Raw genomic sequence first — 20,000 nt, 5'->3', positions numbered from 1 at the left:
AAAATTTTGTCTTTGCTTTCAGCTTTGTGACCATATTATTACTACTGATGTCTAAAGAACTTTCTGCAGTTACAGACATTTTCCATATTTGCACTGTCTCATATGATAGTCACCAGCCATGTGTATGCTAGCAAGTGACTGAATGTGGTGAATATAAGTTTAAGGTCATATTGTGGAGGTGGGTAAACGTCTGACTGACAGGATTCAGATCTTTAGAAATTAGCCGTATTCATAACTCCATATATAGCCCCCTGGAATTTATACAAATATTTCCTCCCTTCCCCACAACTTAGACTATTTGTCCTCTGTTCACTGGTTAGATTTCTTAAACTCCTAGTCAGATATGCAGATTCTGCTCAAGTGACGCCTTTCTGGGACCCACCCCTGACTTTCCAGGCTTTGTTCTCTGAGTGCTTCATGCCTCCTTGCTGTCACGTGGTTTCCTTTACCTCCTAACTTTATTAATCTTCTTGAGGACAGTGACTTAAGTGGGGCTTGGTGAATGTCGTTGAATGGGTAAGTGAATTTTAACGTTGCTAGACCTGCGTAAACCCTGGCTGACTCCCTGGAAAACTCAATGGACCTGAACTTCAGCCATTTAGCTGTGACCCACGCAAGGCCATTCTTGCCTAACGAGGGAGGCTCTCTTGCCATTTTCAGTCACGGAATAAGAACATTGCTGTCAGCTCTCCCTCTCTTAGTGCCACCAGGCTTGGATGTGCAGAATCTCCCAGTTCCTCTGTGCACCTGGGGGGACAGGCCACCTACGGGTGGCCCGGAGCATGCACACCACCAGCCAATCCCAGAAAGAGGCCATGAGATAAAAACAATGCTCTCTGGCTTCTGTCATTTCTTACTTTCCCAGCTATCAAATAGTATTTCTTGTGGGAGTTTGTTTAAAGCCGGTGCCCCTAAAATGTGGTCTGGGTAATATTCTTGATGAGCTGTTGGCACAAAACCTATGCTTTTCTATGTAAAATAGCTAAGCATGGATGGAAGTAAATTGCTAAGGAAAGTCCAAGAAGAATTAAAAAAAAACTTGGTATCATTAAACTCAAAAAATCTATGCTTATTTTTCCCTTGGAAAGAAAAGTGCACTGTGGTTTGTCAAATGTGAACGCTTTAAATACGGTTCAAGGTATATTGGGATTAAGAGCTTCTTAAGACTATTTTGTGGTTCTTGATATAGGGCAAGAAAGTATGTGAAGGAATCTACATGGACCTGCTTCACAACAGTGAGAGGCGTTGTGCACGTGCAGGGTGCTACTGTGCACAAGTGCGGTGAGTGCACGGAGAGCAGTTTGCATTGAGACTCTCTGAAGCCTGAGCTCCAAGGACAGCATCCTTCGGGAATGGGCTCCTCTGCACTGCCACCCTGGGCAGTTTGGGTCGGATGGCTCCCTATGTGGGGCCGTCCCGGGTACTGTAGGACGGTTAGCAGCATCCCTGGCCTCTATCCAGTAGATACCAACAGTTCATGGCTCATTATTTAAATGGACTAATACCACCATTAAATACTCACTGCCATTTCTTTTACATGACTTCTCCTGTTACCAGGGGGAATCTTCCTCACCCCTCCTCTGGGGCAGACAGACGAGGGATATACAGCAAGCTGAGAAGGCCAGAAGGCAGTGTTATTTAGCAAAGAGAAAGTACACTCTCGGAGAGAGAGCGGGTGGCCCGAAAGGTCAGGACCAGCTCTGTTTATCTGAATTCTTGGTTTTACAGGAAAATGTGAGGGGTGGGTTAGCAGGTTCAGATCTTGTGACTGCTGAGGCTCTGTGCAGGCTCTAGCTCATATGCAGACAGAAAAACCCCCAGGGGGAGGTGGAATGCTGATGCTCATGTAAATGGGCCAAGGTCATTCTCGGACACGTCTGTGTGCAGGCATCAGTCTTGGGGATTTCCTGGCTCTGTCTTACTCCTTGTTTTAGGCAAAGAGAGGGTATAAACCCACCGAGAAAGGCGGCCGGCTTCAGCTTCCCCCTCCCCTCCTGCTGGTCACATCTTCCTCACTGCCTACTCCAACCCAGGCGGGGGGAGACAGGGAGCTGGGGGGACGCCTGAGTCCTGGAGGAGGTGCCAGGAACACCGTGCGTGGACGCTGAGACCACAATCTAAGGGGGCACTGTGCCCCGAGGTGGGGCAGGTTGTTCTGCATCACGGTGAACCTCGACGCATGGACATTGTCTTGAGGTTGGCGGTGCCCTAGAGCCTGTCTAACCTGTTCTGTGACCAACTTACCCTCACATGGGAGACTAATTGCAGGTGGTGACTGCCCTTAGTGGCTTTTAAATGGTCAACCCAAGCGCACCAAGATCAAGGATCCACGAGAATAAGACAAGGAATGCCTCACTAAGAGCAGCACAGAATTCCTCCTTACCCAGACCGTTAGCAAGAACCATGCTAGGAGGCCCTTCCTGGTCGTCAAGTGCTGCTGGGCAGTGCCATCCGGGAGATCGCCCTGCACGCTAGGTGAGGCCTCAGCCTGCACGAGGGTTCTTGACTCTCATGGAGAAAGAACTCACGAGGAGGTTGAACAGGTACAAGTCGAGTAGTTTACCAAAGCCAAGTACACGCTCAGGAGTGGGTGGGGGTGTGCCCCCAGGTGAGCAGCCCCGGAGGGGCTGGGTCGGGTGGTCTTATGGTTGGAGTTTAAGGAAGGGTGAGATATTCATTGGGTCAGGTGGGGTTTTCTCTGAATGGGAAGGGGATTTCTGGGAAATGGGGTGATGCCCTCTTTTTGTCCTTAGTGGTCTTCCCAGGACTGTCCTGCTGCCGGCAGGTGGGGTTTTGGTATGCTAATGAGCCTGCAATGTCCTCCATGTTGGAACCAGCCAGTTTTGGCAGGTCTGGTATTCATACCCTCCCTCCCCACATCCATGAGAACAGTTTACATTGGATGTTTAGACTATAAACAAGCATCTAACTGAATGTAAACACAGCCAAAGTCCCTAAACCCCTCTCTGCTCATGTCTGCCTATCCACTATAATCCTGCTTTTTAAAATTTTGAATCATCTCCTGGCTGGTGGGGAACGTAGCCCTTGGATAAGGGGCACCTGCTGTGTATACTTGTCAGTAAAGGGGAGAGGTGTGATAGCAGGGCACAGCCTTCCCACAGCGCCTGTGCCCAGCCTTCATATGTTGGTATTTAATGTATTCTGGCTGAACTGGATTGTTGAGTCTGTGTGACTGCTTGAGTGACATTTTTATGTCATTTACCCAGTTCATATATTTGAAAATTTTTTGTGGTTTAAACCTTAAGGTAGTATTAACCTTGAAGAATGTATTGACTGTTAACAAAATCTGGGTTGTTTGTGATCTCCTTAAATAACCTCTGTGGTAACACTGGAATGAACTTTTATTTGATGTCTGGGAAGTAATATCCCAGTGGAACTTATTTTATTTTGCATTGTTTTTAATAGGGAGCTGTTAATATAGCATTTCCAATAAGTGACCTTCTATGTGAAATCTGTGTTTAATTACTAACGTATTTGCAAGACTAGTAGAACTATACTATTCATTGTGAGTCACAAAAGTTGTCAGGAAAACATTTTATGGTTTGATTTATACGTGGGGATTCAAGAAAGGCCAGAAGTCCTCAAGTCTTTATGAGATTGTGAACACAGTGATTCCTACTGCATTCTTGGCTTTTACCAGTTCCATTATATAATGAGAGAGCAATATCTCTTTTGAACCTTTCATCCAAAATATTCCCTAGCTTGAACTTGGAAAATATGATTTCCTAAGAGATCTTTAAGCCTGATAGTTTTAACCAAACAACACAAAGTACATTCTGCTTCCCTGGAGTTTTATTTCCCCTGGGGAAAAAAGAAAGAACTTTGGGTGTTTTATTGCACAAACTGTACATGTTCATGGTATAAAACTGGGAACTATAGATGAGCTGAAAGAAGGAACGAGGACTGTGTTAGTTCCCTCGCCGTTAGATCGCAGGGATGAGCCGGACGCAGGGATCACTGGCAGTCTCATGAGCAGCGTGGACGGGGTTACGTGAGTGCTGCCCATCCTCCGTGCGGCCCTGGCGTGACTCCGGGAAGGCGTGTGTCTGGCTGTCCCGAGGTAGACCCTGCTCACCCTCTCGTGTCTCTGCGCCCAGTGACCCAGGGCGCGTTCTGCCCCCCCACCTGGGGCTCCCTGTCTCGAGGGCCTGGCCTGTGCTCGTCCACCCCAGCACAGAGCCTCGGACTTGGCGAATCCTTGCTGCATGCTTGGGTGACAGCCATTCCCCTGGCCTGGGCACCTGTGAGCGCTGGCTGTTGTGCAGCGCCGCACAGTGACCCTGGGGGGTGCTTACTCTGCTCTAATCCCTCCCAGGCCCCCAGTGTCTGTGTTGCCATCAGGCTGATGGTGTCAAGGGGGGAGAGACGAGAACTGGGTAGGATTCAGTGATATGATTGCTACTTTCAGATAAAGAGGAGCCCAGGAGAGGGGCAGGTGGATGGGCTGGAGGAAATGGCTGTGGGGTTTCAAAGCAGAATGCATTCATCCTTGTGGCCAAGGAGAGGAGAGAAAGTTGAGGGCCCCTCTTGAGGTGTCATCTTCCTCATGAAATAACCTAGATTAAATGAGTTATATCAGAAAACAGGTGTAGCTCTGCTGGCAAGATGAGAGAAAATAAAGTCAGAGCCTTCACTGAGACCCGGAAAGAATGTGGAGCAGCGCTGCCCGGCAGCTGAGGCTCCCCTGCCGGAGGCGGAACGCTCTCGGGGGCGGCCGGCGGCCTCCTGCTTGGGAGGCCCAGCGGCGCATCAGAGCGGGAGGCGCAGGCTTCTCTGCGTGGGGCAGAGGGGTGCTGCGGACTCCCGCACCTGGGACCCCTGGTCCTGGGGCCGCGCCTGTCAGGCGGGGATGGCCGTGTCCACCACAAGGGCTCGCTGGGAGGCTGGAGAGAGCCTTTTCTCCAGGAGGGCCAGTTCCGGGAGGCAGGGCGCCCCTGTGCACGACCAGCAGCCCCTCTGCGCAGGGCCTCGTCCCGGAGCCCTTCCTGCCCCGCGCTGCAGGGTCCGGCCCCCCGCAGGCGCTCGGAGCCACGTGCTTGGGCTGAGCCAGGCTCGGAGGGAGAAACGTGCAGATGGGATCCAGATAACGGCTCACCTTTTAAAGTACTAATGACACGAACTTTAAATAATTGCTGACGGCGGCCTACGGGGCTGTTTGAAAAGAGGGAGCTGGGCACAGTGGCGCCCAACCCACAGACGGGGAGGGCGCCGCAGGCTCCCTGCAGGCCAGCTCCGAGCGGATGCTCATTGGCCCTATTTTGCTGTCACCAGACCTCGGAGCCCGGGGGTAGTGGGTGGGGGGTGGGGTGGGGGGAAGGGGGGCTGGCAGAATGAGGCTGTGACTGCTTCTCTCCTCGCCGCCCACTGCCCGGAATGAGGATCCCAGGGCGCCCAGTCCAGGTCCTCCTAACGGCCGGCTTCTTCCCGCCTCCCCGCATTTGATGGCGCTGATCGGTGTGATTTCTCATTTCATCCTAACATTAAACCCTGTTCGCAGATTCCACGTCGGATTAGTTGGCTGCTTACTGAGCAGTGTGGTCCGCTTACTATTTTAAAAAGCAGAAATGGCATTCACGGAATTCTGTAGGATTGGGGATCTGGTCCAGCATTTTATCCAGGACTGGGCGGAGCGCCGACGCCGCAAAGCCGAGGAAGTGGCTCCTGGACGGGGTGGCGGATCAGGGCTCACGCAGATCTCCGCCGTCTGGGGTCCTGGTCCAAAACCAACGGGAGGAAATGCAGTAGTGAGGAACGTTGAAGTCTTGCAAAAGTAAAACTGGGAAAGAGCTGGCTCCACTGTTGTTGTTTCGAAAAGGACGTTGTTCTGAAGAATAATAGCCTACGCTTCTTGGGGGACCCGTTCACTGTTTGTGGAGACGCTGTGTGATTCCGTATATACGTGTGGTCTCATTTCAGTCTTGTTGGGGGTAAAGATTAGCATCTCCCTCTTATAGGCGAGCTGTAGAAGGGTTAAGAAATGTGTCCAGGGTTGCACAGCTTTACTGCCTCCATCCAGCAGTGGGTGGGTCTGGCAGGGGAAGGAAGGAGGGAAGGCGAGGAGAGGAGGAGGGGGGCGGGGGAGGGAGGGGAGGAGGAAACGTAGATTTTATCAGAGGAAACCTGGATCACAGGGGCAATGTACAGACTGTGCTGTTCCCAGATACAGCGTTGTATTCTGGACAATGCATTTTAAGATAAAAAATGTGCAAAACTTAAGTGTGTGCAGGGAGAGAAGAAGTTTGTGAAAGAGCCGGGATGGTCGAAGGCCTCAAATGCGTTGAGGAAGCTTGAAAAGGGTGCTTCTGGGGCAGAGGATGGAGACTCGCTTCCCAGCTCTGGAAGGTGGCTCCCAGGGAACAGGCCCGCTGTCACTCTGAGAACACAGAGGCGTGAATGTTCAGAAACGACCCTGGGGGTGCTTACTCTGCTCTAATTCCCCCCGGCCCCCAGTGTCTGTGCTGTCATCATGCTGATGGTGTCAAGGGGGAGAGACGAGAACTGGGTAGGATTCCATGATATGATTGTTACTTTCAGATAAAGAAGAGCCCAGGAGAGGGGCAGGTGGATGGGCCAGAAGACATGGCTATGGGGTTTCAAAGCAGAATGCAATCATCCTTGCGGCCAAGGAGAGGAGAGAAAGTTGAGGATCCCTCTTGAGGTGTCATTTTCTTTGTTTTCTTAAAGGGAAAATACCGTACTGATCCCGCCAGAGAAACCAAATGCCCGCATTTATAACATGCCTATTTTAGTTATTTTAGAATCAGGATTCTTTTTTATTTTTTGTACGTAAAGGTGGACAAGTTATGGAAAGAAATCTGACTCTAACTTTAAACTGAACAGATGGGATGGTGGGAATAAAAACAAATTAAAACAATATTGCCAAGAAATCTCAACTTTCATTTTAAAATACATATGATGATGTTTTTCAGCTTTTCACATTCAACCTATCAGTATATCAGGTGACAACGTGAAAAATCAGTTTCAGCTGTGTGTATTTTAAACGTTTACGTAAATGATTTGGACTGAAGCAACCTAAAAGTCCAGATGCATGTATTAAACTGCTTATTGTATTTTTTATGAATTAAAACTTTATATTATGTTAGAGACAGGAGGCAGTTCTGTTTGGTGACAGTCAGTGTAGAAAATTGAACTGAACAGTGGTCTAATTAGAACAGTAAATAGTGTGGGTTTAATTAGCCCTTACTCCCGATGACAGATTTGATCAGTTGCCAGGTATTTATCCTGTCCTTTCACATGACTGTGACTGATATATTGTGTCTAGTAAGGCTGCTTATTCTGTTATAAAAGGTGGCAAGAAGCCATGAGACCCACTGGCCGGTGAGACCTGGGTGAAAATTATTGGAAATTCGTCTCCTTGTGCCTAGCTATTACTTCTTCGTTTCACTTTTGAAGGCTCTTTCTGCAGATCCCTGTCTTCATTTATTTTTTTTGGTTGAAGGAACTTGGCCTAAGGGCTTAAGGAAACCTGTGCAATATCTACTTCAGTGTTGGGAGGCAGTTTTTTGTATTTAACATTCATAAACGTTCCGTTCTCCAATTTAGAACTTAGCTGTTAAATTCTGACACCAACTTTTCTGTATGTCAACATACATGTTGTGGTTTTTGTTCATTTGCTAGCTTGTTTTTAGGTAGTGAAGTGTTTGCTTAAAAAAAATAAAGCGTTATGAGCTGCAGAGAAACAAGAAAAAAACAGAAGTTACAATCACCTGGAGTTCCCCCCCCCACCCCACAGAAGTAGGTATTGGTAACAATTTGCTTTTTAATTGAAATATAGTTGATGTACAATATTATATTGGTTTCAGGTGTACAGCACATCTGCTATCTGATGCAACGGATATCCACATTATTAGATGTTCACTCCAACAAGTGTAGTTACCATCTGTCCATATACAAAGATGTTACAACATTACTGACTATATCCTCTATCCTGTGCTTTCATCTCCAATGACCAATCTTATGTTGTAATTGGGATTTTGTGCCCCTTTATCCCCTTATTTCATCCCCCTGATTCACCCCCACCCCTTCCCCCACAGCAACATTTTAATTCACCACTCACTCTTTTTCCATGCATGTATATTGTTATCTGTATTAAAAATGATATAGGCTTACAAGATATGGAAGCAACCTAAATGTCCATCAGTAGATGAATGGATAAAGAAGATGTGGTGCATATACACAATGGAGTATTATTCAGCCATTAAAAGAGAAATCCTGCCATTTGTGACAACATGGATGGAGCTGGAGGGTATTATGCTCAGTGAAATAAGCCAGGCAGAGAAAGACAAGTACCAAATGATTTCACTCATATGTGGAGTATAACAACAAAGAAAAACTGAAGGAACAAAACAGCAGCAGAATCACAGAACCCAAGAATGGACTAACAGTTACCAAAGGGAAAGGGACTGGGGAGGATGGGTGGGAAGGGAGGGAGAAGGGCAGGGAAAAAGAAGGGGGGCATTACGATTAGCATGTATAGTGTGGGGGGCACGGGGAGGGCTGTGCCACACAGAGAAGACAAGTAGTGATTCTACAGCATCTTACTACACAGATGGACAGTGACTATGAAGGGGTATGTGGGGGGGACTTGGTGAAGGGGGGAACGTAGTAAACATAATGTCCTTCATGTAATTGTAGATTAATGATACCAAAATAAAATTAATTAAAAAATGATATAGGCTTATATTGTTCTCTAATGATTGCCTTTTATCCCCAAAATTAAAAAAAAGTTCAAAGCCCAGGAAATCTCAGTTAAAGCTGACATCCATTATAGCACATCTGCCTTCATCGGATTTAACAGGTCATCATATTGGCATCCGACCTTTTACTAGGGTGCAGGGGGGATGAGAATGTCATCCATTTGGGTCTGTCCCCAGCAACACCCACTCCTTGTCCTGCGTCCTCCATTCTTGGAGGCAAATTGGTGTGTTTTCTTACAGTCCATCTACTTGTATTTTTAGTACTGCATTTTTGTGTGTATGTTCATACACCTACGTCTTTAGAGGTGAAGAGATTGAAAATGTGTGTTTTCATTTCAACATAAGTAAATCCATCAGTCTTGATAACTTTTTAAAATTAACATATATTGAACAGTCTTTACAATATCAAGTCTATATGATTATTAATCTGTAATTTTTCTCATATTTATGGTATCACCATTTTTAGTATTTCAAATATATCTGGGACTCATTTTGCGAAGAAGTTAACCTATGATTTTTTTTTAACCATTCATCACATTGCCTGGTGATCCCACATTACATCCTTATACTGAATCTGTTTCTAGACTAGACTTTTAAAAAATTTAGTAAATCTGGTTATTGCTGTGCCAATTCTATATTCTTTTAATCAAGGCAATTTCCCTCTAATTTCCCTTCTCTTCTTGGCCCTTGTAGACACTTAGTCCACCAGATGAACTTTATAATCATTTTGTTAGGTTCCAAAAAATCCCCTATGGGATTTTGACTGGAGTTGTTATAAATTTTTAGATTAATTTGGAGAGAATTAATGTTTTATGGTATGAGCGTACTCATTTAGGATGTGGTCTGTCTCTGCATTTATTCAAGTCCACTTTAGGCCCCTCAGTAAAGCTTTGTGACTTTAAGTAATAGACGTCATTTCTTTTCATCTCCATCTCTCTCTGTATTTTAAACTTGTAACTCTCTTTACTTTTCTCTAGAACATCCTGACATAAGTCAATGGCGGCAAGTCCAGAGGACAAATTAACCGCACTGTATTCATAATGGACTCTTCTCTATTTTGGGAGCCCTCAGTCTTTATTTACTTGGTTTTCTTGGGACGGATCCTGTCCCAGGAGGTTCCACAAATCCAGGCAAAAACGTTTCTTTAGTGTTTGCATCAGTCAGTCTGACACACAGGCAAGTCAGAATGTCAGTGGTGAGAGCTTCTCAGGTACAAGCTACGGCCTTGATGTGTCAGTTATCAAGCATAATAAATAAGAACTAGATTTAGCCAATTTACTTAAATTTCAGAATGGTAAAATTTCAGATTTGAACGTGAGCTGAGATGCCATCTGGACAAAACCTTTGTAAGGTGGAAAGATATCCATGAAAAACTTTCTCGTATTTTTTTAACTATGTAGCTCAAAGCATTTTTAGCCAACTTTGGTCTCTGAACGGCTTAGAATAAGACTGGAAAAACTAGGGAAGCTTTGGGGTATTTCTAGCTTATTTGTCTGTAATTTATTGTGTTTTTTCACACTCTAGACCTCAAGAAACACTCTTTCAGATGAGGACAAAGACAGCAACTGGGACGCCTGGGGGGACTGGAGTGACTGCTCCCGCACGTGCGGTGGTGGGGCGTCCTACTCGCTGCGGAGGTGCCTGGCCGGCAGGTAGGTGAGGACCCCCCACTCTCCTCTCCGTGGGATGTCTGTGCCTTCGGACGGGTGGGGCTGGGGAGACAACCCCAAGGCCCTACAATGGTGGGGAAACATCTAAATGTTAGTCACAGAGCCCCAGGTTGACGGGAGCTGATAGGGTGGGTTTGGACAACAGAAATCTCCAAGATCGTGGCAGCCATCTTCAGATTTGGGGTGTTGTTGGGAGTGTCTGTGGCCTCCAAACCTGTGGGGTCTGAATAATGTGCAATAATAATTTGCAGTGAATAATTTGGGTGGGAAAGGAGCATTTATTCATGTTTTTTTTAATTTTAATAGTATGTACTTTGTTAAAAAGAATTAGAGGAATATATTAAAGACCATGAATGACCACTTTCAACCTATTCTCATATAGCCTAAGTGCTTCCATATTTATTGATTATCCTATTAGTTTTAGACATTACTTTGATTTCACCTGGAATGTAATTGTGCCACGTGATTTATCTCAGTATGTGTGTCTTCCATTTCCTGACTGGGACTGGCGGATGATGAAAAGGCTTGGAATAAGGAAGGGAAGTTGCTCAGCTTCTTCAGTCTTTTCTGTGCTTTTTCAGAAAAGCAAGTCTGGGCAAGAGGTGAGGAAAAGCAGGAGAATTCCGCCCTGACTTTGACGTGCGGTACCCACGCTGTCTGGTGCAGCAGGTGCTTCAAGCTGGCTCCTTCTCTTGTGAGCTCTTCGATGGATTTTTCTGAGACACTCTCTCCTCTGCTTCCCCAATCCACAGGGATCTCTTCCCAGCAATCCCCTTGAACTGTGCTATTCACAATCCTCTCTCTTGATAATTCCGCTCTTCCTTCAGTTCTGCGACAGCCAGGCATTCTCCAGGCTTTGCCTTGTTTGTGTCTGCTCATCTGCTCTGCTGGTAGGTTCCCAAGACCTCCCTGCCCTTCAAGGTTTCAGGAGGCACATGCCGAACTCTTCATGTGGTATCCCTAAGATTTCTTCTTGGTTTGGGGTTAGCAGATTGAATCCCTTATCCCTTTTTTTTTTACTGGTGGGGCAGAGTGAGAGGTGGAATTTATAGCACAGATTTCTCAAAGAAATCTTCAAAAATCCTTCTACTATCTAGGTCTCCAGCTCCACCCTTTTTATACCTGATGCATGTAAGAAGTTTAATGGTTGTGAATTAAACTAACACCGAGTCTGCCCTCATGGTTCTTATTGTCTAGGGTGACAAACAGTCAACAAGTATTTAATTAAATTATATATAATTAAAAATTGTGTCCAGGGGAAAGATGCTTCCTATCCAGGGAAGTCCTCTGTGCTGAGGATCTGTGTTGAGACCTGACTGCTGAGAGAAGGCAAAGTATGTGAAGGGGGATGTTTCCAGGGAACAAATTCAGAGAGTGGGAAGAGCATACGTAAAAGTGCTCGAGGAAGAAGGGAAAAATGGCTTGTACGGCCTGTGAACAATAGACAAGGGAGAAAGCAGAATGGGCCAATGTTGAAGAAGAAGGTAGATTTATAGACTGAGGTAAAGAATCCAATTCTCATACTTTTGAATTTCAAATACAAGTAAAATCTAAAAGAAAATGTATTTGGAACTGGTGTGGGTTGTCAATTTATTTAATCAAATATAGACAAAAATGGAAACAAAACTCAACCATGGTCTGCCATCACAGACGTCTCAAAAAAAGAATTACAATCAGAATATTTTCATTTTAATATCTAAATGTAAGACATACTCTTAAATGTAAGATCTGCCTTTAAATTGAATTCATTTAGTTTTATGAACATCTACCCATTTGACCTTATTTGTCTCTTTGGACCAATAAAAACTATTACAGGAATTAATAAGCCAACGATGGGCAATTGTGAACCAGAAATTGAAAAGAAAAACATAACCATGGATCCAGAATTTGAGATTCCAAGATCCACAAAGGAAGCAATATGCAGAAAAGTGACCTTTTTTGAGCCATATTTTTCATCCAGGCATTCACCAGTTCCTGAGCAGGAAGCAGCTGCTAGAGGCTGAGATGCCAAGCGGATCTGCTGGCAGTCTTACGGTCTGAGGACAAGAAAGTCTGTGTCCAAAGCCCTGGTAAACACCTCAGGGGACTATTCGGTATCACAAAAGAACTGGGCCCTAGGAGACAGGGAAAACCAGTCCTAAATGGACCAGATGTTACTAAGATTGAAACCCAATCTTGAATTGGCTCAACCCTGATTTGAGTAATAAAAGCTGTTGCTATTCCAACTATGAGTAAAATATTCATATGTGAAATAAAGGTATTTTCAGACAAATAAAACCTGAAAGAATTCTTTACTATCTGACTTGTAAAAGAAGTCCAAGAAGCTTAAAAACAAATAAACAAAAAAACAAAAAACACCCTTAAGAAAGATTACCTCCAATAGAGAATATCCATATTTTCATAGATCATGCCCATAATTCAATAAAACATTATTAGTAGTCTTACCATGAGACAGGATCAAGAGAAAAAACAGACAATAGAAACAGACAATAGAAACTGGAATTATTAGATCTGAGTGTTAAAAAAGAACAAAAGAACAAAACAAAAATCCTGTAGTATATATATGTTTACAAGCATAGATGATAAAATGCAGGATTTCACTAGAGAATTGGAATCCGTAAGATAGAATGAAATGGAAATTTAAGAATTGAAACATGTAACTAAAATTATTAACTAAACAGATGGCCTTCTCAGAAGTTAGAAACAGCAGAAGAGAGTCTAGGTTTGTAGAAATATCCAGGCTAAATTATGGAGGGAAAAGCACAGAAGACATAATGAAGGATACATGGAGCAAGATGAAAATGTGTAAAGCATGTGTGATTGGAGTCCTAAGAGGGCAAGAGAATATAGTAGAAGCACTATCTGAAGAGGCAGGAACCAAGAATTTTCCAAAATATCCGTTATTATTACTATAAAGACATCAGGCCACAAATTCAAGAAATTCCCCAAACTTAAAACAGAATAAATATGCAAAAACACATCATAATAAAATCTTAAGAGAAGCCAGGGAGAAAAGATACATTACCCTTAAAGGAGTACAAATAAGTTGACTGCTAACTTCTCATTAGAAGATAATAAAATTACCTGTTTAGCATTTTGACAAAAAATAACAAGTACAATCTAATTCTCTACGTAGCAAAAATGTCTTTTGAATGTGAAGGTGAAATAAAGGTATTTTCAGACAAATAAAACCTGAAAGAATTCTTTACTATCTGACTTGTAAAAGAAGTGCTTCGGGGAGGTCTTCAGATAGAAGGAAAATGATCCCATATGAAGAATGGAAACACAGGAAGAGTAAAGGGCAATTGAGAGCATTAATATAAATGAATATGAACTCTTTTAAGCAATAATAGTAAATTTCATGGCATTTAAATATATGTAGAATTAAAAAAATAGGGAAACCATGACATAAAATTTGGTAAGGGAATAACTGGCAATAAAGTGTTCTAATGGTTTTGAATTGCACAGAAAATTGTGTAAGTAACTAATTTACATTTGCCTGTCAGAGTCAATGATGCGAGTTGTAATTTCTAGGGTTACCATTAAGAGCATAAAAAAAGAACTAAATCACTAATGAACTATCATAGGAAGAAACAGAAAAATGATAAAACGTTTGATTCCAAAGAACTCAAGAAAAGTGAAAAAAAAAAAGGAACGGAACAAGAGCAAGTGTGATAAATAGAAAACAAATGGTAAGGTGGTATATTTGAACCCCTAAATAAATCAGTTTTATATTAGATGTAAATGGACTAAGTACTCCAGTTTAAAAAATAAAGGTTGTTAGACAACCAAAAAAATATGTGCTTTTTGTTAGAGACAAATCTTAAAAAGAAGGACACCAAAAGACTGGAAATAAAAGCATTAAAAAAACCCTATAACATGTGACAATGATAAAAGGAAAAGCCATGAAGTTGTACTCCTGTCAAAGTAGAAACTAAAGAAAGAAGCATTATCAGAAATAAAGAGGAATCATGAAAATACAGTACCTCCAAACTTGGAGGATGTACCTAAATCCATCCGCTGGAAGTTTGCAACATCAAATGCACGTATTAGAAAATGATTGGCTGAAAACAGTCAACAGTCTAAGCTTCCATTTAGGAAGTAGGCACACAAATGGTTTTTTTCTCCTGCTCCTTCAGTCCTTCATCTGCTACCACTATTCAGTGCTTATGTTATTATGGCTAGTCTCTATGCTACACACAGCTTTTTCCTAAGTATTATTATTTTTTTACTAATTGCCATATTTGCTTCTTTTTCTATGTTGTTATCACTAATCCAGACAAATTAACCGTTTCTAATTTTCACTCACCTTTATTCTCTTCCATCTTTTACACTTCTTTTCTGGAGAATTCTTAATAGCCTTAAGTTGAGCTGGTTGCTCTCTGGCTAGGAAGTCAAGGGCATCGTGGACTCATCTTGCTGTCATCCTAGATTTGTCATTTTCCTCTCTCCTGAGTTAGATCCCCATTTCCTAATCAGCTCTCCTTTTTTTAAAATTCCCTCTTCATTTTTTTTGTGGAATTCATTCTTCAGGAGCTCCCTGGATATCTGAAAATATCTTTATTTTACCATCAAATTTAAAGGATGGTTTTCCAGGTATACAATTATACAGCAATTATTAAACTTGAAGGCATTGTCCCACCATCTTCTAGTATAAAGTGGTGCTAATGTGAAATCTGAAGGCATTCCAATTTTCTATTCTTTTTTCTTCCTTCTGGATATGCAGAGAGGCAGCTTTCTGCCCCCAGTGTTCTGAAATTTCATAATACCATGTCTTGGTGTGGGTTTATTTTCATCCATCATATTGGACACGTGGACTTTTTCTTTATGAAATGAAATGCTTTCAGTCTTGAGTTTTTCTTCAGTGACTTCTTCTCATTTTTCTCTGTTCTCTTGTTGAAAGTCCTATTATTCAGTTATTGGACTCCCAATTTTCCTTTGTCCATTTGCCCTATTTTCTGGAAAATTTACTTAAACTTATTTTCCAACTCTAAAGTACTTTATATTTTCCACCCCTCTCTATTTTTTTCTGAGATATTTTTGTTCCCTGAATTAAAAAAATAACATTGTTTTCTTCTCCTGTGTAGGTGTCAATCCTTCCAAATTACTGTTCGATTTTATTTTTGTTTTCATTTTTGTCACTGTATTTCATGTTAGAGATTTTTCTAAGATTTCTAGTGATTTGTGTTTATTTGTTAATTCATATTGAAGGAAAAAGGTTTTGAATTTGATCATAAGGAGATGTGGCTTAATAACACTGAAGCTATAAGTCCTCCCAACAGAATAGCCCCACTTGGGTATATATCCCAGAGGAATGTGTGCAAATATGCCTAAGGTGATGGCATAAGATTGCTTTTGGCTGAACCAACCTAAATCTTCATAAACTTTTAGGAAAATTGGTCAATAAGAAATATAAGGAATTAAAAAATAAACTGTGGTTTGTTTATAAACTGGATTACTATAGAGCCATAAAAAACGAATGGATTAGGGTTGCATCTATCAACATAGGTATTCTCAAAACCAGTGTTGAGACAAATTAAAAAAATCAGGTTGTGGAAGGCTCCACACATCGTGATATCATTTGCTTAATTGCCCCTGGGGAGGAAGGTGGGGAGGGGTAGGGCTGAGGAGGTTTGGCAGGGGGCCTCCACATTTGTAATGATACAGTTCGTAAAAATAAATCCAAAGACAGCTTTTAAGAAATGATGAAGCTTACTGGTGTGTGCACGAGTTGGTGTCATTCTTCTTTTTTTTTGTGGACTTAAAACATTTCATAATGAACTAATTGTAAGAATACCAAAACAAGTCTATCCTAAATTTCGCTACCCTGTTTCAGGCTTCCATTCCTAACACAGTATTTGCTTGATTTTTTTTCTCATTTTTTAAGGACGGTGTGTAGTATTCTTCAGTCTGTTTATGTAAAAACTAAACCTATATTCTGAAGTCTGCTTTTAGGCCTGAGAATCTCCAAATTTGCTCACTCCATGCCCTAATCTAATTTGAACAAATATCTGAGGCTAGAAAAGATCCTGAACCAAATAGGAGAAAAAATTAAATGGACCAATAGTACATTCCATGGTATTTACAGAAAGAAGAGCAGACGGCCTTTTCCCCATGCGGTTCCTGGCCAGGGGCCAGACCTGTGGCTCACCTACTGACTCCACATCTGATAAAAAACAGGGATGGTAACATCACTTCTCTGCATAAAAATTAAATTAGATCAATTCAAAAGAAGGGCAGCTGGTTCATTAATAATTCACTCATTCCTTCAGCCCCAAACCTTAATCATTCCTGACCCACTCCCACTGTGGGAGCGTTGACTGTGACTTTGCCAGCGCTCTGAGGTTATTAAGAAGGAAAGCTACTTCCCTTGGAAAGCTTATCAGGTCCCTTTATCCTTGAACAGCCTTGGAGACTTATTAAGTCTTCATAAATATTGAGCCCTTGTGGTCAGCTCTTCTTGGAAAAGGAATATGGAAGTGGTTACATATAAAGCCATACAAAAAGCCATCCCAAAGCTTTAGAAAGCATTTCAGTGCCTTCTCTTTTCATCAGTGTGCTCCTTCGAATTCAGGATTTAGGGAAGGGGAGGAATGTAGCTATTTTGCCCATTTATTTATTGTACATAAAGTTACCTCAGAATTCCATTTCACTTCAATACTCAGTTCTTTTGCACGGCAAACCATAGGCCGGCCAGCCAGACTGTCTGTCCCTCCGGCAGAACTCGGTAACCAGATATTCCAGCCAACTGCCAGCCATGGGAAACACAGGTTTAAGTTAACTACTATTTAAAAAATTAATATATTTTTATTCTCAAAAACACATGGTTCTCAGTCTTTTGGACACTCATATTTGAGTCAATATATCATCGAATGAATGTAATAAATTATGCTGTTATAAACTCCAGAGAAATTTTATTAATGTTTATAATGTATCCTCATGTGGAATCAACATATGTTTTTTATATATTCATAAATTTATGGCTTCAAAAATCTTCAATATCGGGGTGTTACAAATGTTGTAATGGATTGAAAATACATAATTGTGAAATGACCTTGAATTTTCATATACTCCCGATGGCCATTAGCTCTTACATATAATAATTAGACTGAAATTAAAACTTGTAAGTCATATTTCTGCAGCTCAATTGCTCTGGGCCAATGGAATTATTTCCAGAATAAGCTGGCAGGTTCCTGCTTGGGGAATTAGGGCTCCTACGTCCTTAGCTTTAAAATAACTTGCATTTCATTTTGTGCCTGTTTCATAAAGTGGTCATTCATTTTCATACTAGACTGTGACTGAGGCCAGGTAGTGGTTTCAGTGTGTTAGGTTAGACAAAGTGAAGCCGGACATTAAAAATATTGGCCAGATGGTTGGGTTAAAAATAAAACCATTACTACTGACTTGTTAGCGGGAATGGAGAGCATCTCTCTGCATCTTTAGATTCGCCTCCTGGTACATAGTAGGTTCACTAGAAGAAGTTGTTGGTGACAGAAGGAGTCCAAAATGGTACTTTGTATTTTGAGAATTCATGAGGCAAAATGCTTTTTGCATGTCACTTCACTGCAGTTTTCGTGGGATTTGTACTGAGAATGTACTCACATTTTAGGGTTAGATTTTCAGTCTCAACACTCAGAATGTTATTTAGTGCTTGCTGGATATTAGGCTTATAGGAGGCAGCGGGTGTAGACCATGACTGTGGTCTACACAGCAGACCTGAGACAAAAATCATAAGCTGTCAACTGATACGTTCTTCCCTTGTAGTTTTAATTTCTTTTTACTAAAGTATTGTTTTCACTTCAATAGCTAAAATGACACATTTAGTAAAAATGCATCTGAAAAATTATTTCTGAAGCTCTAAAGCAGTTCTAAAGGAAAATGGCATTCTTTGTAAGTTTCAATAGGTTTTGTATTCCAGTATTTAGATCAATTCAAATATTCTCTTACAAAGTGTCTTGTAATTTGCCTGCCCCCTTGAAGTTAGAGTAAAAATATTTTGTGTGGGTTATAAGTCAGCCTGGTGCAAAAAGCTTTTAGTTGTCACTTTCCTAGTCTATTAGCTGCTTTCCTTAATAAGCAGAGTACCTTAAATTACCCTTTCATTTTTTCTCTCCTTTATTTTCTTCTTTTATCCACACATAAAAAGCATGATGAAATAAGTCATGGAAGTAAATGACCTTGTCTCCTGGCATAAGTGTTTTATCTCAGGAGAAAGGAATCATTTCCCTTTGACCAAGAGAGAGACTTGAGTTCAGCCCTAATACAGTTTTCCTGTCAGCCTGCCAGCTTGGGGCTTCTTGGGTGTTTAAAATTTGATGTAGCCTCATCAAGAGTTTAATAAATTTCAGAGTCCTATACCTGTGACAGGTCACAAAAAATGGAAATACACAATTGACCCTTGAACAACATGGACTGGAACAGTGTGGGCCCACGTACGCATGGATTTTTTTTCAATAAATATATTGGAAACATTTTTGGAGATTTGTGACAGGAAAAACATTTTCTCTAGCTTACTTTATTATAGGAATATGGTATATGATACACATACAAAGTATGTGTTAGTCAACTGTTTATGTTATCAGTAAGGCTTCTGGTCAATGGGAGGCTAATAGTTAAGATTTGGGGGAGTCAAAAATTACATGTAGATTTTCAACTGTGTTTTGGGGTGGTGGGTACCCCTAAGCCTTGTGTTGTTCAAGAGTCAACTCTACAGTGTTCCAAAATACTGACTGTGTCAATCTGTTCTGATAATCTGGGAAGATATTCTAGTCCACAAGTCATGAGAACTGTATTAAAAAGGGACAGTTTGTTGAATACCTTTTCTGTCTTCAAGTTCAGAAATTCAACTATCATTTAGGTCATGCTTTCGGAGGCAGCTACCATGTTCTTCTTTTCACTGCAAAGCTTCTTTCTCCCGCATGTCCTCTGAACCCATTAGGGACTGAACCTCCCAGAAAACAGATGTGAGGTAACTAGGGGTACACACTGCAATTGGAACAGCAAGTAAGGTGAGGATGGTACGAGACGTAAATGGAGAAGGGCCGGGGGAGTTTGGGAAGGACTGTGAAGACATAGAAAGGGAAAACCAGTATCAAAAAAGCATATCAGGTGCAGTGAAATATAAAGTGATCACTACAGGAAAAGAAAACCAGTCAGGTGGAAGAACATCTGTAGGAAACTTCTTGGAAGAATAAAAGAAGGTCAAAGAAATGAGATGTGGGTAAGAGAAAATCCTAGATAGATGGACAAAGAAATAATGGGAGCAGAGGGAGCTCCCCCAGAATGGCAGGCCTTCCTGGGTAGGCAGCAATCAGTCATCAAGGTGCTGCTGAGAATAACCCCCAACAGCCCTGCGCATGGAAACCCTGAGTGTCCCAACCAAAGGGCTCGCCATTTTCATCCAAAATCCAGGAAAAGAAACACACAACTAAATACATCCTGACTATAATTTTTACTTCAAATACCAACAAACCAAAATCAAACATAGGCTTCCCAGTGGAAAAATAGAGTACATGTACAAAAGAAAAAAAATCAGACTTCTGCTCTGCATGATTAAATGTCAAAGGTCTATGGAGCATGTCTACAGTTTTAA

At 42.0% G+C, this 20,000-nt stretch overlaps 1 protein-coding gene and 1 long non-coding RNA gene across 9 annotated transcripts in view; both read left to right on the top strand.

Annotated features, from left to right (window-relative positions):
• Positions 1–20,000, top strand: part of ADAMTSL3 (ADAMTS like 3) — a 242,883-nt gene that overhangs the window by 72,828 nt on the left and 150,055 nt on the right. For all 8 annotated transcript variants that reach the window (XR_012127161.1, XR_012127160.1, XM_073227130.1 and 5 more), the window contains one exon: positions 10,263–10,390. Coding sequence is in view for 6 of the 8 variants with exons in the window: in XM_073227130.1 (XP_073083231.1) it covers positions 10,263–10,390 (128 nt within the window). In the remaining 2 variants the exon portion in view is untranslated. The remainder of the gene's footprint in view (positions 1–10,262; positions 10,391–20,000) is intronic.
• LOC118968763 (uncharacterized) lies at positions 1,289–8,438 on the top strand. The gene is made up of 3 exons (XR_005056597.2): positions 1,289–4,081; positions 6,556–6,679; positions 7,845–8,438. It is a non-coding gene; the product is annotated as an uncharacterized lncRNA (long non-coding RNA).

This window comes from Manis javanica, chromosome 18 (genome assembly GCF_040802235.1).
Source record: "Manis javanica isolate MJ-LG chromosome 18, MJ_LKY, whole genome shotgun sequence".
Lineage (NCBI taxonomy): Eukaryota > Metazoa > Chordata > Mammalia > Pholidota > Manidae > Manis > Manis javanica.
The sequence above is the reverse complement of the archived record's forward strand: the minus strand, read 5'-3'. Positions and strand labels throughout refer to the sequence as shown.